Here is a 26,623-nt window from a genome sequence, read left to right as displayed (position 1 = left end):
GGAGGATTAAGGCAGTGCTAGATAACAACAGACCTATGGCTAAGCCACTAAACATATTTAGATATATCGAAATCGTCTTCCATTGCGATTTCCTGTATATTTAAATAAGTTTAGTGAAAGGTAAAACTTCTGTAATCTCCGTGTAAACAATGCGTGACGTAGACGCGCGAGAGATCACTTCCGACCTAACGTCTGGAGACGGTTCAGTTCGGTTCAGTTGGACATCTGATTCAGATCAGTTTGACGGCTGTTAACAAGAGGTAAAAACGATATAAATACTGTTCGTTTTCTCACACAAACCGCTCGTTTCGTGTCTTAAGCCATCAGTGTGTACTTACATTTACGAGTCAATAAATCATGTTTAATTTTGACTTCTCTGTGCATGCTCTTTGAAGTGAACCGATTGAGGACCCCCTTCACCTCCAGTGTATGACTGACAGACAACAACGGTTTGACCAAAAAATGTCAAAATTGAAAATGCTGTGGAAACAAAGACACCTACATCTTGGTTTGAGGTAAGCTAAAACATATCAAAAATGTAATTCAAAGTGAACTATCCCTTTAACTTAGAACATATGTAGACATCCTTGTTAAATTTATCCACGTTTAGTTGGTGTTGTGGCCTACCGCATAACTTAATCCAGAGTAGACACTTTTCTCGGTTGACGTGGCTTGGGAAAAGGTAAAAAAATACACACCATCGCCCAGCCTCTCGGGAACCTAGTGGCGGAATTGCATGTACCCCATGCACACCGTTTGACCATTTTAAACTTAAAATGACAAGAAAAAACAAATGAAAACTGACTGGCTGCAATGCATTTCAATTGGAATCAGAGAATGTCCGAGTGTATTGGGTTAGCTGCGAACTGTGATTGGCTCATTGCATTTGAGGGCATGGCTTAGCCATAGGCTTACTGTGCTCACACAAAATATTGACACTTTGGACACAGTTTTGACATGTTCACTCAGGGGGAACTCACTTTTGTTGCCAGCTATTTTGACAATAATGCCTGTATGAGTTTTTTTTAGAGGACGGTAAATATATACTGCTATACAAGCAGGAAATTGACTACACTAAATTATATCCATAAAGTTTAATTTCTATAGTATAGTCCCTTGAACAGATATACCAAAATGGTTGCTGAAATGTGAGGGGTGTACTGACTTTTGTGAAATACTGTATTCATGCTTGCGCTTTATCCGCAATATATTCCTTTTATATGTTCCTACTATTCTGCTTAACTTTTTTTGCGTTCCACAAAAGAACGAAAATCATACCGGTTTAGAAAGGGATGAGGGTGAGTAAATTATTACAGAATTTTCATCCGTCAGTCACGTTCAAGGTTACCTTGACTGATATTATGGGGTCTCACTTGGGAGCCCATTCACCTTCTGGTAGTAAGAAGATTAGCCAATGAAGGTTGACGAGTAAGATTACTCGGCAACTCACTTATTCAGCTCATTCAACATTCAGATATGATGTTTTTACAACACTCTGCCAATCTGCCTTTACTTGAGAGGAGATGTTCTATGGTAGGAGATAATTTGCATCCAGTTGTGTTTTTGCCCCTGCAGGTCAGAAGCTTGCCCAGACGTTTGCCCGGAAGTTCTCTACAGTACAGAAGCAGACGGAGGCGATCAAGGACAACTTACCCCACCAGGAGGCTGCTGGTACCAGACCGCTGAGTGCTGCCCATTCACCTCCCCGCCACCAACGGCGTCCCCCTGCGTCATCTACATCTGCTCTTGTGTGGCCGAAGCAGCAGGCAACAGCTAGGCTGCCACTTCGAGCATCCCGCAGTAAGGCGACGCATCTCAGACGCTGATAAACCCTCCAAGCAGTTGTCAAAGCAACATCCATGGAAGGGAATTACTGTTTGAGGTGGTGAACATACCACTCCTTCCCCGGAGGAGGGCTCGTGGAGAATCTTTCATTTTTGTTTTGTCCCTGTCTCCCTGCATTTTTACAAAGGTCACAGAGGCTGCCCTTGCCCCGCCAAGGGAAGTGGGCATTTGCATTCTCATTCACAATCTCGACAACTGGCTCATTCTAGCTCACTCTTGAGATCAGTTGTGCAAACACAGGAACCTGGTGCCAAGGCACCTCAGCCATCTGGGGCTTCAGGTCAGCTGGAAAGAGAGCAAAATTTCCCTTGTGCAGAGTATCCCTTTTCTCTGTATGGAGTTTGATTCAGTCAAGATGACGGCACATTTCACGAACGAGCGAGCCCAGTCAGTGCTGAACTCTCTGAATAAATTCAGGAATAGGACAGCCGTTCCACTGAAACAATTTCAGAGGCTCCTGAGATGGAAATCAGCAGCCATGGTCACACTGCTTGGATTGACGCTTATGAGACCACTTCAGCAATGGCTACACTGCCGAGTCACAAGATGGGCATGGCGCTCCAGCACACATCAGCGATCATCACACTGGTCTGTCAAGTCAAATGTATTTATATAGCGTTTTTTACAATACAGATTGTTTCAAAGCAGCTTTACAGAGTTAACAGGAAAATAATGCAACAAAGTTTGTTTCCAGAAGAAAATAGCGTTTCAGTGATGTTTCATTTTTGTTTTAACCCTCTGGGGTCGGCAATCACGCCGCGTGATCTGCTAGCTTTTTTTCTTATCAGTGCAAAACAAACTCAAAATACTCGTACTCTGATTTTGATCGTACATTTAAGTGTTACACATCATTCAAAACTGTTAAATGTCTTCCTTTATTTGTGTATACTCATAACGAAAACAAAATATTGTTTTTTTTCGTAAAATAAAGAAAATAAACATGATTAGCGTACTCCTGTCTCTCTCAATTTGAAGTTCGTTCTGAAACATGACAGAAAATGACCTGTAACTCATTGAAAATGCTTGTCACTGTGACATGAAACATGTCTTTACGAAGCCTGAAGTCTCCATTTTTAAAATGATGTAAATCATATCAAAAACAAATATTCTCTGTTTAAGTAATTCGTATAAAAGCAACGACATGTAAAGTTTCTTCAGCCCGAGCTAATGTGACCACTTTCCGCACGTGTGAGAGCTGTTTATATGCAAATGATCCATGCGGAGGAACGCAGAGCTGTTACCACCCTTATCACCTCAAAATAAAGAATCAGTGAGTTCAGTACTGTTCTGCTTTTCTTCGAGTTGTTTGTGCTGTGCTTTTTGCCTTAGATATACCTCAGAAGAATTAGAAGAACACAATTTGATTATGAGAATGATTAGTAGTAAGACACTAATAGTAGCATGTTATTGTTGCATACATTTTACATTGTAGCTGCTAGTCAAACTGGTGTCAGGCTAAAATGTACGTCAAGAAATGTTATTGTAAAAACATGAAGCCTAATGCTAAATGTATATAGGCCTACATATTCCACACGAGAATGTTTTTATGTTTGACACAGCACAATATAACAGTAGGCTCGTATGAGCTTAAACTCGCAGTATATTTATTAATTAATTTATTTATTGAATCATTTTCTTGAGTAAAAGGTAACATGTTAATTTGCTGTTCCTGTATTAGAAATACATTGATACTTTTAATGTTTTAGGCTACTTAATGTAAATGCAGCTGTTCACTTGACTATTTATGCCATAAGGACACCGTAGTTAAATTAAGTGTTTAAACATTAGCCAGCAGTGGCAGCTTCCACTTAATTGTTTTTTTATGTGTGTTCAATATCTTATGAAAAAAAAAGAACTTAATGAATCAATTACTCTCTATGGTTTGCACTTTTGTTAGGCTACCTCTCATTTCAGTTATCTTATTGAGGCTTCTGCTCTCTAGAGCTGCAAATAAATAAGGTTGTCAGGGTGTAAGATTCTTTGTGAGTCCCCTTGACAACACTGTCCTTAATGCAAGTGTAATTAGAGCCTCCTCTTATTTTGGAGAGTTTGCTCCTCAGAGCTCCACATTAATAGTATTATTTTTACTAGGGCTGTTTTAATACCCTGTGAATTTAGATCTTCATTTTACAGAGTCTGTTTGTTGAGACCTCCGCTCACAGATCTCCATACAAACAGTACATCTGAAGTCATAGGCTCGTTTTTGAGCCTTCACGGCTAACAGGGCCAGCCCGAAGGGTAGGACTTTGTACTGATATGCTCGACTCTCGATCTTGGGGACGGATACACTTGAAAATGCGTTTCTGCATTAGCACTTGTGTGAAAGCTTGTAAAGGGCCTGATTCAAGACTTGTAGGTCCAAGATTGGAATTAAACCACCGCCTTTCTTGAGTACAATGAAGTATGGGCTGTAGAAACCGGACTTCATTTTGGCAGGAAGGACCGGGTCTGTAGCATCCTTCGCCAGAAGAAATGTGATTTCCGCACACACGAAAGGGGCACGTTTGCTCAACACAGAAGTGTACCAAACACCACTGAACTTGGGCGGATGCTGGCCGAACTGAATCGTATAGCCGAGTCTGATGGTACGGAGGAGCCAGCTGGACCGGTTAGGGAGCACTTTCCAGGCTTCCACAAACTGGGCCGGGGGACCAGAGGCACTACAGACGTATCCGGGGTGGGGCAGCGAGGTGGATGACAGGGACCCGACTCGGAATGTGCAGAGGAGGCCCGAAGAGGGGTCCAAGTGTGCGGTGCAACACTTACCTGTCTGCATGCAGGGGGTGCATGAGAAGGCGTCACAGCCCCCGAGTGACTCCGGTAGCACATCGGGGAAAGCTATTGGTAAACTCAGCCTGCTTCTGAGCTGTGGAGAACCGCTGGGCAAAGGCTACCTCGTGAGATGGGCGCATCAAGAAAGCGAACTTTGATGAAGTCTCGCACCAATGTTTAGCCAGGGGGAGCTCCTGAACCACCAGGGTGGACATCGTCTGGCCGAGCACCGGCTTTAATCATGGTTAGTCACCATGCGCAGCTCAACTACCCTTGTGCATTATGAGTGTTTTGGTCTTCAACTGTTCTTGCAGTAGCAGACGGCACAGGGCACGCTGAATGCTCAAGCCCTTAAGAAAAAGGCAAGACGAACAACATGCCGATAACAGTTAGGCCATGAGTCATTATTTTGAATGCTTTGTCAGAGCAAATATGGCATGCATTCCTTTTAGCATGGCGGAGTGGGGTATTTGTCCCCCATAGAAAACAAAAATGTACTGGATCTGCATGAAACATCACAACTGAATAAAGAAGAAAGGTAAGTATTTTCCATCGTAGACTCTGTAACATAGCGCATATCCATTAAAAGAGCTAATATTATCATCTAACCTTGTCACTAAACATGACACAGTTCTTAGCTTTGTATTTGTTATAAACAAGTTAATTATTAAAGGTGGGTTGATAGCGATTTCACTTTTTTCATTTTAAATAGTGTGTAATGTTGCTGTTGGTGCATGAACAGTATCTGCAAAGTTGCAACGCTGAAAGTTTAGTGTAAGCAGAGATACCGTCTTTTAAAAATCAGGAAGTATATTGCCTACAAAAATGACTCGATTGGGACTACAGATGGGTTTTACACGTCACTAACCCATACATTTGCATCAACCCTCCCTCCGGAATATGCAGAAAAGGGCATGACCATATTTTTGTGGCTCGTCGAGTGTGTTGTGTTCACCCAGCTGTCAGGTCTTTTGTGTTCAGGCTTCCCACGGACGCTCTACTTCCTCAACAATGGATACAATTTATGTTTGATTATGTTCCTGAAAATGACGGTCGTAATCTAGCTCTCTGTGCTGAGCAATTTACGGAAGACAGCTTCCAGAATCTCCACGAGTTCAATGCCGGATTCAACAATAAACTGTTACTAAAACATGAAGCAGTTCCAACTTTAAAACCAGAGGCAGCAGTTGTTGAGCCACAACCTATAAGTAGGCTAAGACTTAATCATTTTAAATGTATTTGCATGTACAATTCCAGACGTTTCAAATGCCAGTGCTGGCTTTATAGCCACTAGGCTACTAGTTATGCTATTTTGTGTCTACGACAAACGCGTACAAACATTATGGATCTGAATTTTGTATAAGTACTAATGTTGTAAATGTATTTTTCATGTATATATGTTTTATGACGTTATTTTTGATTTGATCAAGAATGTAAACTAATGCTAATACTGTTTAGTAGCTAGTCAGTTGCTATTGTTGCCAGTCAAATGCTATTGTGTAAAACAAACGTGTATAAAGTTAAAAAAATTTAGCAAATTATCATTCAGAAACGTTTAGTAAGAGCCGTGTGTGGTGAGTTTCTGCTTGACTCTCTTCATCGCGGCTTTCTCGGTCTGATTCTGCCTCAATCTGATATTGCAGTTCGACACTATTATTTACCTTATTTACACCTGGACAGGAGCTCATGACATGCACGTTTCACCCGTAAAGGTAATGGGCGTTAACCTTCCGGACAACGTGAGCGACAGTTTAGCCAATCACAACACACCGGCCCAAACTAACCAATCTGAGCCCACTGCCTGTTTCTGAGGGAGTGGTTTCATAGAATCAGGAAGTCAACCGCTCGCTCGAGGACAGAGGAGAGCGCGGCTGACAATAAAGGTGAAGTTTATGAAAAATAAGACTTTTTAAAAAAGAAAAACCACGAATACATGTTATGTTGCACCCCATAAACACAATCATGCAAAGAAAAAAATCAGTCAACCCCCCTTTAAATTAATAGCTGTTATAAAATTGTTGACTGGCTTTTTTTAGTTGCATTTTAGATCAACTTTTATTCTCCCCCATTGCTTGTGGACACTCAACTGCCACTTCCTAAACTGTCTGGGTGCTTTTTGAAATTTGAGAACTTATACAAAATACAATCAATTTATGTTTTTTTTTTTTTTACCTTTAATCAAGGCTCCCAGACCAGATAAAACATCACTATCTCACTCCCTACATAGAGTACACTCATTTGTAGGGACATTAAACAGAAATACATATTTAAAGATGGGAAATGGTTATTGTAATATGCAAATATATTGACTGATGTTGGTGTGGCTGAGATTTGATGATAGCACAGAGTATAATGTGATAGTGGCATATATTTTAGATCAAAGTGGTGGTGGTGGTGTGTGTGTGTGTGTGTGTGTGTGGGGGGGGGGGGGTCCTTTCATTTGAGGCTTGTGCTAATTAGCCCATTCCCACCATCCTCTGTGGTTTATTATTAATGCATCACTCAAGGTGTGGCAGTTATAATAATCCATAATCCTGACTTCAGTTCCTACTGCAGTGGATATCTCCTCATAATCTGTGTGTGTGTGTGTGTGTGTGTGCGTGCGTGCAATTATACATGTTTGGATGTGTGCTTGTGCATCGCAGTTGAAAATACTATTAATATCTTTGTGTTTATGTGCACAAAAACACACACACACACACACACACACACACACACACACACAAAGGGTGTGTGTGTGTGAGACAGACACTGCTTGATGCACGGTAGGTGGTACAGGCAGAGACATTACAAGCCAGGGAAGAATATGTATATGTGTGTGTGTGAGTGTGGAAAAGGGTTCTAAATATAGTCGCAGCTACAGCTGTAGCCTGTGATATAAGGGAGAATGTTCTATGAGTTCAGTCAAACGGTGATACTGGGCTTTTACATCTTATAGTAACTATTTGTTCATTCTGAGCCCCAATGTGTGTGAATAGATAAAGGGGCCATGCAATTTCACAATGTAACTTACAGTGCATTCTGAAATCGTTCAGAATTTGCTATGCATCCTTTTGCTCGGGGCTGTTAGGGGTTAAGCAGGAAAATATTTCCAGAGATCCACAGCCATGGGGGGCCCACAACGATTTCAGGTGATTTACATTTCCCAGATATCTACTTACATATTACACTATTCAGTAAAGTATCATTGTTTATTCACAGAATATTCTGATTTATTCACACACCTCAGTGAAGTGTTTATTTATTCACATTTTTCATTGCTTCATTCATTTATTCTGAGAAGGCAAATTGACAGCCCAACACTGGCAACCCAAGACATAAAGACCACATCACACTATTTATACGTTAGTTATTGCAGACTTGATTGAAAAGTCACTAAACTATCCACAAGTTTCCGAGAGGCGCTCCTGTAAAAAATAAAGTGGGTGAAACTTCCGGTAAGGCGGCGGAAGTAGCATTCCAATGTAGTTAGCAAAGAGGCTAGCTGTTTTTCTTAGAATTATTTTACTATTTAAAGACGCAAATCTTTATGAGAGATGTCATTACGGAGCTCAGGGACAACATGTGCTGTTCGCGGTTGTATGTATAACCGGACTAAACTAATTCAGTGGCTTAAACGTGATTGTTTTGAACATAAGCCGAAAACGAAATCAGAGTGATCCTGCCAACGACTGTAACGTTAGTTTCCATCACCTCCTAAAAGACGACGAATCTTCCTGTGTACATTTGTTTAAATTCTTAATATTATAAAATCTATAAGCATGTGTTTGGCTGTTCGCTACTGATGTTACACCTAAACTCAGGATCAAAGCCTGTGTTGACAGAATACCAAATGTGCCAGTTAATGTATTGAAGTAGCACATTCATTTATAATTTTGAATAAACTCCAAAGCACAATGACTAAGTGTGTGTTTTTTTATTTTAATTGTTTGTCAGCTCACACAACTGTCTGTCAACATGCCTTGATGAGTATTGATTATTAATAATGTTATTATAATTTTCCCAACCAAGTAACTTCGGAGGGTAAAGGTACTGTTATTTCTTTTTAATTTCATTGAGGTTGTGTTCCCACATCGTTAGCTAGTTTGGATCGCTATAACTTGAATGACTGTCAACTGTTGAATGAACGAGTGTTAAGTATGTCAAGTCGCGCTTTGTTTACCTCAAACCGGAAGACACGCCCACTTTTGACGCAAGGCCTCATGGGGCGTAGGAAACTTGTGGATAAAACATAAACCTTCCTCTTTGACAGTAAAGAGTGCAAAGCTGTATTTATATACAAAATAATCTAAACAGTGTTATGTAAAAATTGTTATGTATAACACTTAAGAAAATGCACTACATGGATCACAATGAATTGATATAAATAATGCCAAGACAACATGCACTCAATGGTATATGCAATAAGCCCCTAAAACAGATAAACTGAGTTATTAGGGAGAAACAATGAACAAATAAACACCAGTCAGTGTATTATTATGCCATTAATCTGCCTGTTTGTGAGAAAGAAATCGAAAGGAACACAATGAAAGGCCAGAGGTTTTGAAATACCAGTTTAGGTAATATTATTCCTTATATCCTTATACCAATTAATACAAAATCCTAGCTTTGGTGTAATGAATGTATGATGTCAGACTTCATTGCCAGAATCACTCTGGGGTTATAAAGTGTGCAAAAGCGACTCCCAGCTGCCACCACTCAAGCCTCTTCTTCTAAGTCCTGACATTTGGTAGATGGAACCCATTCACCACTAACAGCCGCACCTACCAACCAATCACTTCCTGCTGTTAGTAACCCATCATGATGCATCTCCTAGCTCCCATGGTAAAAGCCAATCAAATCTCACTCAAATAAGGCCACATCCTGAAAGAAGTCATTATAGCTTGAAGAGCTGTTGGTCTCAAAAATCCTGTTCAGGATTCCAGACAGAACAGAGAAAAATAACTTCAAATAGAAGAAAATGAATTGACCAAACACAGATGGTTTTAATTAAAAGCGATGTAAATACCTTACCACAATATCTTAAAAGGTAGGTAAAATAGCATGCAAAAAGAGAATGTAATCTCTCTCTTTTTTTTTTCCAAGACAAATTCGTATGTGTCAGACAATTGGTGGACAACGTACTTGAGTAAAGATAAAAATGTTGTAATAAAATATTACTTAAGTAAAAATGTTCCTAATTTATTTATTATGTGTCAAGTAAGTAAGTAAGTAAGTAAGTAAGTACATTTATTTGTCCTCGTGAGGAAATTTGTTTGCATAGCAATCAAGTAGGCATTTCAACATACATACGACATACATCATACACACACACAAAAATAAATAAATAAAAGAAAAAATACAAAGACACATACTACTACACTTAGCCCATAATTCCACATACCCTACACTTATTAACTACCTATTTGATTTAAGCAATACCAGACCAGCTGAGTATCCTATACCTATGTAACTTAGCTATTTAAAAGCTTAATTGCTTGAGGCACAAATGATGACTTTGATCTATTTTTAGTGAATAGAGGGAGGCAGTACCGTCGCCTAGAAGGCAGTAGTTCGAATGAAGAGGCAAGAGGGTGCCTCTTGTCTCCCACAATGGTTTTTGCCTTGTTCATTACTCTTTCCCTGTAAATGCATTCCACACTTGGTAACGTGATCCCTAATAGTTTACTGGCCAGTGTTACTGTTTTCCTTACAGACTTCTTCTGTGCCTCAGTAGCATTTCCAAACCAGCAGATGATGCAGAAGGCCAACACACTTTCAATAAAAGAAGAATAAAACATCTGAAGCATTTTGTTGTGAACATTAAAAGATGACAATTTCTTTAAAAAGTACATTCTTTGTTGAGTCTTAGTACTGATGAGGTCAGACCACAGATGCCATTTAAGCTTATGGTCAATCACTATGCCAAGATATTTATAATTTGTAACCGATTGTATAGCCTCCCCGTTAATAAAAGTTAAATTTGATGATTGTGTCATTCTAAAATCAATGGACATTTCTTTTGTTTTTGTGGTGTTTAGAAGGAGGCTTGACTTTTCACACCAATTTAAGAAATAGTCAAGAACTGGCCCATGATCCTCCTCATCATCATACAGTAGACTCAACAAAGCAGTATCGTCTGCATACTTAATAAGATGTGAATAAGATGTGTCAATGTGTAAACATATTAAGAAAAAATCTAAACAGATGGAGATACAAAAATGTGGATATATTAAGGCCTTTTATTTAATGGGCTTAAACAAGTGGTTCTCAATCTTCTTTCTTTTAGACCTCCTATTTGCTGTAGGGCAGAAACCTTGTACAGTATTTCCAAAAGTGCTATAATTTTCAGGAAATTGAAAGAAAAATACACTGTATTTAAAAAAAAGAAAAATTAAACACCACATTATCAAAGATGATATTGAAGCTTAATATATGACACTTGGATGAATAATTATATTATTAACATTTTACCAAAATCAAGCTCAAATGAGTTGCAAGGTTTTTGACCAACACATTTTGGAGAATTTTTAACATAATATGTTCGTTGTCATAAGCTTGTCATCAGTCAAACAGATAAATGTGAATGTAGAATTTGGTTTGGCTCAGCCTGATCTTTTAAAAGTCAACTCTTAGCAGGCGGTATCAACTTACTCTAGCTATGTTTATTCATACTTTGTTCATATCTCACGCTTTACACTAAGTCTCTAATCTTCTCACATTTTCTGTATTTTAAGTTCCTTACACCATTATTCCTTTCTTTTGTCTGACCAGTTGTTTCTGGTGCTACTTTGAGCAGGCAGGTACCACACTTGTCATATCTATCTATGTTTATTATCTATGTATTTATGGGCCCAATTACCTTTTTTTCTTTTATTTCTTTTTTATTTTTTTTCCAAGATAACTAGGGGGTGTCACACCAATGTGCTACAATGGTCTGGGCCATTTCCAAAGCTCACATTCACAGCCACAACAAAACAATTCTACAGTGAACTTTGGAGTATGATAAAGCTACAGTTTTTCAATTGATTCAGAGTTGACTTGCATTTGAATTTGTGCAAGTATTCAAAAAAGTGGCGGGCTTGTGATTTAATAGGGAAATTCATGGTCTCACCATGAACGGTTAAGAAGATTTACTGGTTCAAATACTTGTCAGGACAGCTCCTCTGGTCACTTCTGTGGTAATCAGAGTAGGGCAGTGCTCAAAGGATCTGTTCTGGCACACCACTTTCTCTCTCTTTACCAATATACAAATATTGCAAACTTGGGAAATCAAACATGCTTGTGAACAAAATCACATAAAATGTCAAACCGAGAAATATTCTCTTTGACTGCGACCTGGTCTCAAATTTCAAGAACTGTAATTTGCATGCTAGCAGACAGAAACAGGAAGTTTGCTTTGGGTTGTTTGTATCTCACCTGATATTATTTGCTTACAGTGGAGAGAAGGAAATCTTTGATAAAATTACAAAGTATCATTACAAAGATTTTATTTTTATTTTTAAAAAATAAAAATATTAAGGTATGTAGATGTACTTATTGTCAGTCTGTCATTAATATATATTTGCTGAAGACTGACGGTATGGAAGTGTTATAGTCTTTGCTTTTCTATTAGTAAGAATAGAAAAAAACCAAACTATGTTTTCATATACGTACATTCTACTTCTGTCTAATTTATTAAACTGAGATAGAAACAATAAGGATGAAGAATGTGAGCTCCGACGTGCTGTCAAAATAAAAGTTCAGAATTCCGCCACGTCAGCCAAACAGCACAATAAATTTGTCAATATCGACAATCAAAAAAATGCCAAAATATCAGTCATTCATGTCCTTCTCTGTTGGCCTAGAGTTAGTTCACATAGTGCAACTGTGCAGTGCTTCTGGGGCCTGTACCATGATGGTAGTTGAACAAACTCAGGGTTGCAGGATTAGTTTCGAGTTGACAAAACCAAACCAATCCAGCCAGGCTTTGTTGGTACCATGATGCTGATCTTCAACTTTCTCTGTCAACTCAGGCTTTGATCCTGAGTTTAGGAGTTTAGGTGTGACATCAGTAGCAAACAGCCAATCACATGCTAAGAAAGAGTGAAACTCTTTCAAAACTCATTGAAATAAATTTCTCACGAGAGAAGTAGCGTAATTCATTTTTTAAATAAAAGTATTAAAATATTAAGAATTTAAACAAATTTACACAGCAAGAAGAAAATAGCTGTCTATGAAAGAGGACAACTAAAAGAAAGTCTCGCTACTGTATATCAGTGCAAGTAAAAGTGAAGTTAGTTCATACAGTTGGTAAAGATATAGAGAGAATTGAACATTTAAGCTCACATGTAGTCATTTTATAGCTTCATTTATTGATTCTAAATCATATTTATATTACCTTTATATACTGTACGTATTCATTTAAAATCTGTGTAATAATAATTGATGAACTGAAATTGTACTTGTGAGATCGTTTTAGGGTATAATAATTACAGAAATAATTTATAAATCATACAAATTTATTTACTAAAAGCCATGATTTTGTTTTTTTTAAATCATTTGCTGTGGAGTAACTTTATCACGTCACACATGTGCCACTTTGCTCACAGCTGATTGGTCCAAGTTCGGTTTGCAACCTCTTACCTGGAACATAACCTGCCTCGGACCAGGTTAGCTGTGGAGTGTAAGTTACTATGGCAATGAACACTGCTAAAAGCCAAACAACTTTCATGGTACCTAAAACCCAGGGTTGGCACAAACTAAACTGAAACATAGCTGGCTAGCCACCTAAACTGGCTTCATGGTATAGGCCCCTGGTTGTACGACTATGTGAACTAACTCAAGGCCAACAGAGAAGGAAATTAACAGTTGTATAAATTTGTTATTTTTGTTTGTTTTTTTGCACACAAAAAGTATTCTCGTAGTCACTGTAGTCACTTGGACTATTTTAACAATGTCTTTAATAACTTTTGGGCCGGCAAGTTTCAATCCCTTAGAAGCCTATGGAGGAGTGATCCAGCTCTCAAATTTAATCAAAAATATCTTAATTTGTGTTCTGAAGATGAACAAAGGTTTTTCGGGGTTGGAACAACATGAGGGCGAGTAATTACTGACAGAATTTTCATTTTGGGGTATCCTTTTAAGTGCATATGAATATGCTATTTGGAACAGGGCCATACTTTCTGCTCTGCTTTACCTTCCTGTATTGATAATATCTGTCTTCTCACCTCTAGATAAGCATATGCAACATCTTCCAGCCCCAATAGCTCAAAGCAATATTTCTACTGAAAAGAAAGGGTTCAAGTAAAAAAAAAAATCCAGCTATAATAAAAATTATCAATTCCTGTCCTCTTCCTCCTCTGCGACAGTCACTTACAACACTTCATATACCTGCAAACTGTTCACACATTTTCCTCTTAGCACTGTCCACTGACTATCTGCAAATCATTTCTCAACACAACACACTCACCCACAACTATCCACCTTTAATTTAAGTAAATCATTTTATTCTGTTTATATAGATAGGGCCTTAAAATGTTTGTCACAGAAACCCACAGGCATTTCTTTGAATTAAAAAATATATTTATTTGTTGTGCTTCACATAATATCCACCAGGTGGTATTTGGGACAACAGACTGTAACTCATGTCATACAGTGCAAAATAAGAATTCAGATTTTTTTTTACAAAGTTTTTAAAGTTTTTAATGATTACAGTTTTAATTTTAGTATTTACATCAATCATTTTAATTCATTTGTACATTATTTTATTAATTAAAAATATTAATAATTCAGTGAGTGAGATGATGTAAACTTTACTTTTAAATATATTAAACTATTGCAGATAAATATAAAACAAGCATGATACTGAAGAGTACCTTTTATTTTATATATTGTGTATGCACTTTTCTGTTTAATTTCTCTGTAATGTACTTTCTTGTTTATGTAGTCTCTGGTGAAACAAGTAAACTCTGGATGGGCATTCGATTAAATTTTCTTAGTTGATCGTCGGAAGAATTAACGATCGACTATCGATTAATCATTAATATTTTTATATTCAAATTTATTGTTTATTTAACTTTTTTTAAATTAAAAATGCAATGAAAATACGAAAATACTGCGTGTTTTTCTTCGATTAGATCTTTATTACAAGATAATCAACTTGTGGCAGTTAAACTGGGCGTTCAGTTAGGCTAAATTTGAAGATATGCGCGGCGGTTCTCTAACGCAACTGAACCTGCAGCTGCGAGTTGGCCCTCGTGAGACCCTCGTTTGTTCCAAAATAATAAATAAATAAATAACTTAACCAAAAACATAATAATATTTATATCTGACAGGTTTTGTCAAAATGTAACATTAACTCAACTATCCAAGGCACAGAGTCGATAAAGGGTGAGAGGGATTATCCTATCTAACAATCAATTAGGCTAGGCTACTTAAAGCCTCATAAAAAATAACTCACTGCTACAACTTCTGCTCCAGTCTACTGATTTTATTGAGAAAGATAAACATGTTGATGACATGATCTGGGGTCAGTCGCGACCGCAACCTGCATGGTGACCGTCAAGCCTTGTTTACACTTTCGCCTGGCTCGATGAGCGCGAGTCTCTGCAGACTGCGCGCGCCGCGCACCTCCCCAAACGGGCGAGGTGTTTACACTTGACGCGCTCGCCTGATTTTCCCGCGTGCACCTTCTTCACGCTCGTGCGGACGCGCCGAGTGTAAACAAATGCTTCAGTCCAGCCGCTGATAAATACCGCTCTGATGAGGGGGATTGACGGTAACGGGATGCACAGGTATCTCCGCGCTAACATGACCAGCCCGGAGAACACGTTCACTTTCCACTCACACTACGCAACGCAGCAGCATTAGTTTAATGATAATCCATAACAAATTAACGTGATCGACGAAATTCTTAATGATCAATAATCGATCGTCGATTAATCACGCCCAGCCCATATTATTATTATTATTATTATTAATTTATTTATTTATTTCTACCACAATGCTTATCAAAGCAGTGTAAAGGTGGGAAGTGAAGTGTAACATATGTGCTTTCCATCACAAGCCTACTCCATGAGCATTTAAACATTAACAAATCAGTCTGCATAGTGAATGCAACTTGTAAATTAATTAATGCAAGTAATAATAATAAAAACATAAGAGTCAAAATATAACGATAAACGCTAAGCTCTTAAACCAGCAAAGCAGAGCAATGGCCAACATATTATTTTCAATATAGGCTATCTGAATATTTTGAAATCAATATATATATATATATATATATATATATATATATATATATACAGTATATATATATATTTTACAAACATTGCAAATAAAGCATTATTAATATCCTGCAATGTTGTTGTTGTTTTTTTTTTTCTCCTCAAATTAAGGAAGGTTCATGGCCCGGAGAGAAAAAAAAAGCCTGTTTGAGCCTGTGTAGTTATTGATGCTCAGTATTAAGGACATCCTAAAGATCAGGCCTCCAGAGGGCTGAGGAAGCTAATGGATTTGTAATGGAATCAATGAGAGGCATGGAGATTTTCTATAAGGAAAAAAAAAACCTGCTAAACACACACAAGCACACAGAGATAGAGAGAGGTCTTATGGACAACACTGGTCCAGAGGGCAATGAAAGCAGAAGCAGCTGCCAGAAGAAAGTAACCACAAATACACCAAAACACAACAGGCAGGAGGAGAATTCCTCACAGAAGCCATTAGTAAACCTAATGAACACACAACCTGCGCAAAATTCATGCACTAATTGTGGGAGAAAATGCTGAATTCTTTGGAATGGATTTTAAATGATGGGATGTGTTTTACTGCACTGAGAGTATCACTGAAGAAATCAAATTAGTCAAAATTATTCTATTTGACACTTTTTGGTAACATTTTACAATAAGGTTCTATTAGTTAGCATTACTTTATGTATTAACTAACTTGAACCAACAATAAACAAAACATTCGTTCCAGTATTTATAAATCTTTGTTGAAGTGCCACTATTCTGGATTTTTGAAAATGACCTTTCATGTTGTGTAATATTAGCCTGGCATGAAACTCATTGGCAGGGCTCAATCCGAGGGGCGGGATAAACGGTTGTCTTTCAAATTCTCTCTAAACGCAATTGGATAGCTCTAAAGCCAATCAGAGCAACGAAGAAGGTGACGTACTCAGCGGAGCAAGTGTATTTATTTTAAACTTTTACCGTATCCACTCCAGTTCAGCTGTCAACATTGAAAATAAGGGAGATTTCCTGGAATCCATCCCCAAAATAAGGGATTTTTTTTGTTTTTACACGACCCACAAACTTTAAAAATAAAACACTAATCATTAAAAGTCTAAAGAGATTATTACTAGTCTACATGTGAGAGAGAAAGAGACAGTATGTGTGTGTGTGTGTGTATGAGAGAGAAAGAGACAGTGTGTCATTAAAAAATAATATAGAGAATGTTTAAATACTAATATCAGCTTACGAGGGAAACGGAGCCGGAGTAGTGGTGCTTCGGAGTGCAGGAGATGATTCGGGAGAGGTTCGTGCACCTATACCGATCAGAGCGCGCGCTGACATGGAGTAAAGCCTTTATACTCGACGCCACAGCACGAGCGCGGCATGACAAGTTGATCGTTTCGCCACAGTTTTTGGCGCCGACCGCATCCGAGGATGAACGACTTAAAACCGAATATGTACGAGCTTGCTTTCTGACCGTCTCAACTCTTTCGTCATTATGTTAAGCCCGCCCACCGACTCTATACACGATGTGATTGGCCCTACCAGAGTTGGGGTTTTCCAGCTAAAACATCTATGGAGAGTTGCTAGACCACACTTTGCTGCAAAATAATTTTTGCTGCCGCTAGGGTGCGTCTAGATTTCTAGGCTAGTGTAATATAGCTCTAAAGTGAATGAAAACATCCTGCAACGATTTGTTACTGGTACAGTAGCCTAGGTTTATTTGCCATGTCTTACGAAATACAGAAATTAAATAATCAAATGTAAAAGAAAAGACACAGTCTTCACTGTATGGAATATAAATTGTCTGAGTCTTCACTGTTAAATACCAATTGATTTATAATGAGGATACAAAAGCTTTTGAAGAGAACTGAATTTGCGATTGCATGCATCTGAGATGCAGCATCATCCGAGCACTGCGTTGATTCCTTATTTGTGGCTTTTTGTGATTAAAAACACTCTACGCATCAATAAATTTAAATAGCACTCGATTTTTGAAATTTGTGAATCGAGGTGAACTGGCAGAAGTGCCTGTTCCAGTGCCTGTTCCAGCGCCTTTTTCTGAGCCGGTGTCTGGTCTGTAAGCTGCCCTGGCCGCCCTAGGGGTCTTCACCGCCCTGGCCGGCTGGTCTGCTCCGCCCTGGCCGCCCAAGGGTTCTTCACCGCCCTGGCCGCCCGAGGGGTCTTCTCCGCCCTGGCTGCCCTAGGGGTCTTCACCGCCCTGGCCGCCCGAGGGGTCTTCACCGCCCTGGCCGCCCGAGGGGTCTTCACCGCCCTGGCCGCCCGATGGGTCTTCACCGCCCTGGCCGCCCGAGGGGCCTTCACCGCCCTGGCCGCCTGATGGACTCTCTGATGTTTCGATCCAATTTGTTTTGTAATCACTGTTCCTTCGTTGGCCAGAGGAGAACTGGCCCCCGACTGAGCCTGGGTTCTCCCAAGGTTTTTTTCTCCATTCAATCACCTGATGAAGTTTTGGTTTCTTGCCACTGTTGCCTTGGCTTTTGGCTTACTTAGTTGGGGACATTTAATATTCAACAATATTTTTGATCTGTGTTGTATTATTTTCATGTTATCACTTTGAAGCTGCTTTGATACAATCTGTATTGTAAAAAGCGCTATATAAATAAATATGACTTGACTTTACTTGACTCTCTGTTTCACCCTGGCTGCCCAATGGACTCTCTGTTTCGCCCTGGATGCCCGATGGACTCTCTGTTTCGCCCTGGCCGCCCGATGGACTCTCTGTTTCGCCCTGGATGCCCGATGGACTCTCTGTTTCGCCCTGGCCGCCCGATGGACTCTCTGTTTCGTCCTGGTCGCCCGATGTACTCTCTGTTTCACCCTGGCCGCCCGATGGACTCTCTATTTCATCCTGGCCGCCCAATGGACTCTCTATTTCGCCCTGGCCACCCCATGGCCTCTCTGTATCGCCCCCCTGGCTGCCCAATGGACTCTCTGTTTCGCCCTGGATGCCCGATGGACTCTCTGTTTCGCCCTGGCCGCCCGATGGACTTTCTGTTTCGCCCTGGATGCCCGATGGACTCTCTGTTTCGCCCTGGCCGCCCGATGGACTCTCTGTTTCGTCCTGGCCGCCCGATGGACTCTCTGTTTCACCCTGGCCGCCCGATGGACTCTCTATTTCATCCTGGCCGCCCGATGGACTCTCTATTTCGCCCTGGCCACCCCATGGCCTCTCTGTATCGCCCTGGCCGCCCGATGGACACTCTGTTTCACCCTGTATGCCCGGTAGACTCTCTGTTTTGCCCTCACCCCTTGTTCCTGTCTCCCTTCATGGACCTGGCCCACCATACCTCCCCCTGATCCTCCACCGTTCCACCTCCCTCCTGAATTCTTGTGGTGTGTTGTATTATGTCGTGGAGCGTCTGGTAGCCGCTCCGTAGAGGGGGAGTTATGTCACAATGTCTGGTTGTGTTTCCCTTGTTTGTCACTAGAGGTCCTCGTTTTTACTGTGTCCTTCACTTTTGACTTCATTTCCCAGCATTCTGTCTGTCACTCATCAGTTCATTTCACTCAGCTGTTCCCCATAATCATTGTTCCCAGCTGTTCATTGTTAGTCTTGTTAGATCTGTGTATATATTCCCTGTCTGTGTTAGTATGTGTACGGAGTTGTTGTTATGTCACACCACTTCTAACGTATGTTCTAGCTTGTTCTTGTTTTGTTTCTCGTGTTTGGTATGATTATTTGGTTTTTGACCCCTGTCTGGAAGACTACGATTTGGATTACCCTATTAAAAGACTACTGCGTTTGGATCCTCTGTCCCCTGTGTGTGTTTGTGACAAGAAGATAGAATCGCAATTCATCTGTGAAACGATTTTTAACCTACCACCTCATTTACTATGCATTTTAATGCTATTTTGAAAAACACAGAATCTGTCACAAGTGGTTGCAAGGTACAGTAGGTGATCAACCAGAATGACACTTACCGCCGCGGCAAGTGCCGCGGTATAAACCAGCCGTATTTCAAAGTCGGTTGCAAAATGACCACCAGGTGGCACAAAGGGACATTTAGCCAAAGAAAAAAACGTACATTTTAAAACCTACATTTTAAATAGAATATTGCTTTAAATATAATCTAAACTTTTATAGCAGAACATTTTATTATCCAAAAGTTAAAATAGGCCTATCTCGCAGTCAGTGAAAATAAATTGGGTGCTTTCAATGACGCTAGGAATGAGAAAACTGAATCAATCTTTTTGGTTTAGTTTTGTTTTGAATTGTTCTGTTTACAAGTTGACATTTCAATATAGATATACGTTTCAGGTCTGTGGAGTAGGATACTTAGGCTATACGCTGAGTTTATGTTTATGAGACACGCTCCGCACCGGAATACAGAAACGCGCTGCAAATAACACGGTCCACAACGGAAATATTTCCAGGGAACCAAATAAGTGACGGACCCGACTGGGACTTGCTTATTGCTCGTGAGCTTCCCTATGCCCTACTCCCTTCAAAGGGCAGACGGCAAAGCTCTTCAAGTGGGAATTTGGCGTGAGCATGACACCTAGTGTGTCATTTATGTAGCCGTTTGGAACTTGATGAAGGGAGCAACAACAGACAACGTAATGTAATTATTTTTACCTTAGATGTTCCTATGACAATGCAGCACTTTGTCCATCAGCTGTATAGCTGTTCTGACGACAGAAAATGATTAACATAACAAACGGTTGCAAATAAATTATTTATTTTTACTTTATAAAAATCTGTTAAAATATCCATTTATATATCTGTATGTCAGTGCCATACATTACCTAACATTTTTAGGAAACTTTTCTTATGAAAATTTAAACATAAAATGAAACTATTTCTATAGTGTAACTGATGTATAGATTAATATCTTGCCTTCATGTTCTTCTAGATCTTTTTTTTATTTATTTAGTTTAGTTTTCAGATCATTGTTCTTTTCTCATTTGTATTGTGATGACATTGAACATATTGTTAACACATGTTGTATATTGTACACAAGTCGTATGTCATAATAATTTGAATCTCGGTGTTTTGCGGGGGAAAAGTCAAAAGAAATTAAATAAAACAAAGTCGAATTTTGAGTAAGCAAGGAGTATAGACGAACTATAAAAAATATAATAGTATAATATTATTTATATATACAATATTATTTTAATAGTATAGTTTATTTATAAAAAAAATATAGGCTTTGACTTCTTGTCAATAAAGGTTTTTTGCTGTAAGCACGTCCTGTGGTTCCAGTCGGGTCCGTCACTTATTTGGTTCCCCGGAAACATTTCCGTTGTGGACCGTGTTATTTGAAGCGTGTTTTTGTATTTGGTTGTGTTGTGAGTACTTGGAGTACACGTGTGTTGTGGAACTGATGAAGATGTTATTCTTAATTTGCGGATGTTTTTTTGTATTTGCACGCGTTTTTATAGTTGCACACATTTTTTTGTATTTGCATTTGTCTTCATCAGGTTGCAGCGCGGTGAGCTCTCTCGGCCACCGTAGAGAACCGCATTTTTTAAACGCCATGAGCGTACTCAAAGCCGCTCCTGAGATTAGGCTGCCGTTTTTAGTATGTCGTTTTTTCTTTAAATAATTCAAGAACAATACATGGTTTATTTTTGTAAAACTTTAAAACTGGCCTTTACTTTTTTTTGACGATTCCTCTGGTAGCTTTTGTTTGAAGGCATTCAATTGCTCCAAAAACACTAACGTTAGAAAAATTAGCCTACTGCACTTTATATTACCACTGGTAATATAACTTTATATTACCACTGGCATATGGTAAAAGATTAAAAATAGATATTTATTATCTATTTTGAGATTGTTTTTTTAAAGCCATTGTTTAACATTTAAATGTAAAGTATGTACATTTAAAATGTAAAGCACCTTAATGTAAACATGTTTGGTAAAGTAGTAGTGGAAGTAGTAACTCGCAGAATGCAAGACCTGACTGGTCATGTGATCTTAAATTGTCAGCTACCCATAAAGGGGCAGCATCCTTTATGTAAAATAAAAAACTCCTTTTTCTAAACATACATTTAATCATACATTTTACAGAAATAATTACAGAGTGCAGAGTTCAGTCTACGTGGATCACCATAAACCCCTGCAGTCTCAGTTAGAAATCCCAATCAGAGTACCATTATTGAGGAGCATTAATCTAGCAAGCAAACACAGCATTTAGCTTTGATTATATGCCAGTCAATAGGAGAATAAGCCTCTAAAATATTAACAAGCTTGTTCTGTTTACACTTTGTACACAACAGAAATTCTCAACCAATTAAAGCTCTTTACTCAAGACATGTGAACTTGTCTGAACCCTCTCAGGAACTAGGTATTCATTTACAGATGAAATGCAGAGCTCTCAAGGTCAGTAACACAAAGATGTTATTACTTGTGCAGTTTCAGCTAATCACAATGAAGAAGACTGTGTGTGTGTGTGTGTGTGTTTGTGTGTTGCCCTTCGCAATCTTAGTTTAGACTTTAGGCTTAGTGCCTTATTAAACATAGATTCTATACACAGATTCTGTGAACAGTTCTTACTGAGAATTATTCCACGGCTTCTGTATGACAGTCTCTCATGCTGTGCTCTATAAAAAGGAGTGTCTGAGAAGCTTGAATGACATTCTGACATAATCTCTGGTTACTCCAACACTACACCACATGACAAGAGAGTTACAGAGAGTCACACACTACTTAAAAATACGCATACAGTTTTTATGGTCACGTTAGAATGTTTGTTATTGTTAAGAGTGATAATTTGTCTGCAGCTTCGAAGGCAGACAAAATTTGATTTATATACATATATTATATATAGTGCAAGGTGCAACATTAAATATTATAAAACATTTTGTGCAAAATTATGAAATATAATCTACCAGTAGTGTTGTGGTACTGTAGGTGGAACAATACACTAAACTATATATTGACTAGAGCAATTAATTTAGAGTGAATTTATAAATGTATCGAATCAAATGAGACAATTTTAGCACACTGCTCAATTTTGAATAACAGTAGTAAAGGAATTAATGTTAAAACATTTGGTTAACATGTTGGTTAAGAGCTGAAGTATGTAATTTCTGAACCACTGCACATAACTGCAAAAATAAACATTGCTTTTAAAACTTTCTTTCTTAAAACACCCCCAGTCAGTCATTAAAAAAAAAAAAACAGTCCCACTCCCAACTCACCTATGAATGGTTTACTTATAGTGGTCTCTGCATAATAAGGGGGTCATTTTTTACTACTTTTTTTTTTTTTGCTGTCTCCTCTGTCATTTGAACGACCGGTTGACTATGAAACCACTCCCTCAGAAACAGGCAATGGGCTCAGATTGGTTAGTTGGGTCGGTGTGTTGTGATTGGCTAAACTACGTAGTGCACGTTTGAAATATTTAAAGTATTTGATGTATTTTATGTGCAATCATGTAATTTGTAGATAAGCATCTTTCTATCAAGCTAAAGGTGACACACAAAGTACCTGTGTCATAGGTCTAGTTCATGTAAAGTTTTCAAATGTGAAAGAGAAACATTACAGGTAACATAACCACGTGTGTGTGTGTGTGTGTGTGTGTATGTGTGTATTTGCATACTCACATCGGTGTCTGGTCCTTTATCAGCTCCAGGGCATGAGAATGTGACAAATTCGTGGCAACGTTTATGGACCACAAAACAGCACACTGACAGAGAGAGAAAGATGGAGGTGTGTTACATTTGCAAATATCACACACAGGTAAATCACTGGTAAAAGCAAAGTGTTCAAGCCAACTAGGTTATCTTACTCTTCCTGGTTTGAGTATGTGAATTAGCAGACCAAAATGCAGGGCTCTCAAGTGTCAAGCATTGAGAGTGACAGTCACTCATTTCAGTCTTTTGTCATGCACTCTCGCCACACATTGTATTTCTCACGCGGAAACAAATATTTATACTATATTTAATATGCCTGTAGTGCCTAACATGTATCTGGCCGCCGCTCTCACTATGGAACCGGCAGCAATCAAGCACGTCTCCTCTGGAGTTCTTAGTCGAGCCTGCCCAATCAAAAAAAAAGAAAGGGGCTTCACAATAGTCAATCAGAATAGAGCACTATTGTCTCTGCGTAAGATTTAACACAACAACCAATGACAAAAAAGCATATGCTGGAATTCTTCACATGATTCTACAACAGCATCTTACGAAAGTTTAGTTTACCCACAGAGGAAATCACTGGAGCTTTGAGCATCACTTGGAGAACAGAGTAAATCATGATGAGTAAGTTTTTAATTACAAAATCTTACACAAACAATGACAACTTGACTGCTGTTAGAGAATGATTCCCAGATAATTAATATCAGTTTTTCATGAGTGTATGTAACTTAGCCAATAGTTTTACCGCCTGTTCACTGTCAACACCTGCTCAGAAGAAGTAGTCTAGGTCTAGTCATATTTTCCTTTTCGCACAATGGCTGACATATTGTCACATTATAAACATCTCTCTCTCCAAATAGGGCTAATCATTTTATTAGCACTAAATAAATTAAAATGTATTGCATAGTTGATGTTATAGTTGATTTTTAAAATCATGCCATATTTTATAATTATATCCTAGCCATGGATGCATTAATCATTGCATCTTTCTTTCAAAGATGTAGTTAAAAAAAAAAATAAGCATCATCTCATCTGCTCTTTTTCTCCTGCAAGTCTGAGCAATTATTAATAACCCCCCCCCCCCCCCTACACACACACACATCGTAAACTTTATTTATATAGCATCAAATACATACAAATTAAATTAAAAGGGTTATGTGTGTATATATGCATAGGCCTACATACATGCATACATACACATATATATATATATATATATATATATACACACACACACACACACACACATAAATACACAATTAATATATTATGTGGGTTAGGGTTAGTTATGTGTGATTTAAATATACATGTCTACTGTACATCTGTACATCGTATAAATGTATTTGTGGTTTTTTTTTTCTGATATGGTTTAGTCTATGATATTAGGGTAGGATCAAGGGGTACATTAGCCATACTGAAATGAATCCCGTTATGGAACAGTTATGGATCGTATTTAGGAACATAGTTAATTCACTCATGAACTATCTTTCAGTTTTCATAAAAAGTTAATATTTGCCGAACATTGAATTAGGGGTGTCCATGGTTAACCGGTTAAGGCTCGCTTAAGTGGCGTCAATACATATTTGCACAAAACTTTTGCGTTTTTTTTTTCTGATTGTAGATAAAAAAATATTGTGAAATGACAGTGTTTCTATTAACGATGTTATGCGACTAAAACTTTTTTTTTTCCTTTCGCGATAAGCCATTCCAAAAATAATGGCAACGGACATTGGTATAGCTATCACAGCCACCGCACTAGACATTATTATTATTTGTGGAAGGAGACGTGGTGTGTCATCCAAGCATTAATGGCAGGGAAAGTCACAGAGTTTCTGTGTGTTCCTCCCTCATTTCTGCTCCGAGGTCTTGATTGCGGCATTTCTTTGAGGTTTTGTCTAGTAGGCTATTCCTTGTATCTTTTATGAATTTTAAAAAAAGAACTCTGCCTCGTATATGTCCAAAACGGTCAGTGTACTTTTGTGTTCATTCGTTTCCCCTAATTTAATCCGTAGGCCTGCAAAAAGAAAAATGAACGGTTGTTGTATTTTGTAAAACACAGAGTTGAACACCAAACCGTAAGAATATATAGGCTATATATCGACGAATTTTCAGATATTTGTTTGATTTTTTGCCCCTTTAAACATTTAAACTATTTGACAAATGAATATGGAAAAATTAACAGACAGGACAATGGAGAATAAACAAAGGGAATCCAAGAAACAGGCAGAGGTCAGGGCAGGCAGCAATAATCAGAGTCCAAGAACAATCCAAAGTCAAACACAGAAATAAACAAACGAGCAATAAACAACTTCTGTTTGGAAAACGTCCATTGTCTCCTGGTCTCCTCAGCTCTCTTCATCAAGGAGAAAAGTTTACCACACATGTTTCACACAACCAAGACACATCATGGCCATACTCCAGGATGACAATGTCAAGATTCATCAGGCTCAAATTGTGAAAGATTGGTTGCGAGGGAGCATGAAGAATCATTTCCACACATGAATTGTGACCTTAAATTCATTGAAAGTATTTAGGATGTGCTGGAGTAGACTTGCCTCCTGCATTTTCAAAACAAGATCTTGATTCTTGACCTCTTGATTGAAATAACATCACAGCATTTATTTCCATCAAGAGGTGGAAATGTATTTATAAATATTATATATATATATATATATATATATATATATATATATATATATATATATATATATATACACAACCATTTAAAATCACTTTCGTTTAATGTGCCAAGAACACACAAAAAAAATAAACTTTCATATAAACGTTCATGTAGCATGTTTCACAATGCAATTCCACAGTTCCATAAAGTCTGTTTTTTACACTATCCCTGGGCATTGGGCCGAACATTTATCAAATCAGATATTTTAAGAGACTTACTAATCTGGACGGACAATCATTAGGGTCTGCAGGAGTAGGCTCCTCATTACCTGTTTTATGATTTTTTTATGACCACCGTGCTTGCTGAATGTTTAATTCTGATCAGCGAAATGATTCTGGTTGACATAAGTTAAACACTGTGTCTACACCATACGCGAGTGTCAACCAAATACTATTTGAATAAAGGATGTACAGTAGATGTAAAATTTCCAATAGGCCAGACACCACTTTTGGCAAATACTGTACATGGCACTATAACATCAATTAGCTAAAGTCAGCACACTCCTGTTATGTGTAGCATATACCACTGTCCC

At 38.4% G+C, this 26,623-nt stretch overlaps 1 protein-coding gene across 1 annotated transcript in view; it reads right to left on the bottom strand.

The window, feature by feature from the left end:
- The window catches only part of prkcaa (protein kinase C, alpha, a), a 163,027-nt gene that overhangs the window by 82,816 nt on the left and 53,588 nt on the right, over positions 1-26,623 (bottom strand). Inside the window, exon 3 of the mRNA XM_039655426.2 lies at positions 23,382-23,464. Within this exon, the coding sequence (XP_039511360.2) occupies positions 23,382-23,464 (83 nt within the window). The remainder of the gene's footprint in view (positions 1-23,381; positions 23,465-26,623) is intronic.

The sequence above is a fragment of the Pimephales promelas genome, chromosome 8, assembly GCF_988280905.1.
Source record: "Pimephales promelas chromosome 8, fPimPro1.hap1.1, whole genome shotgun sequence".
NCBI classification, from domain to species: Eukaryota; Metazoa; Chordata; class Actinopteri; order Cypriniformes; family Leuciscidae; genus Pimephales; species Pimephales promelas.
This window is presented reverse-complemented; position numbering and strand designations above follow the sequence as displayed.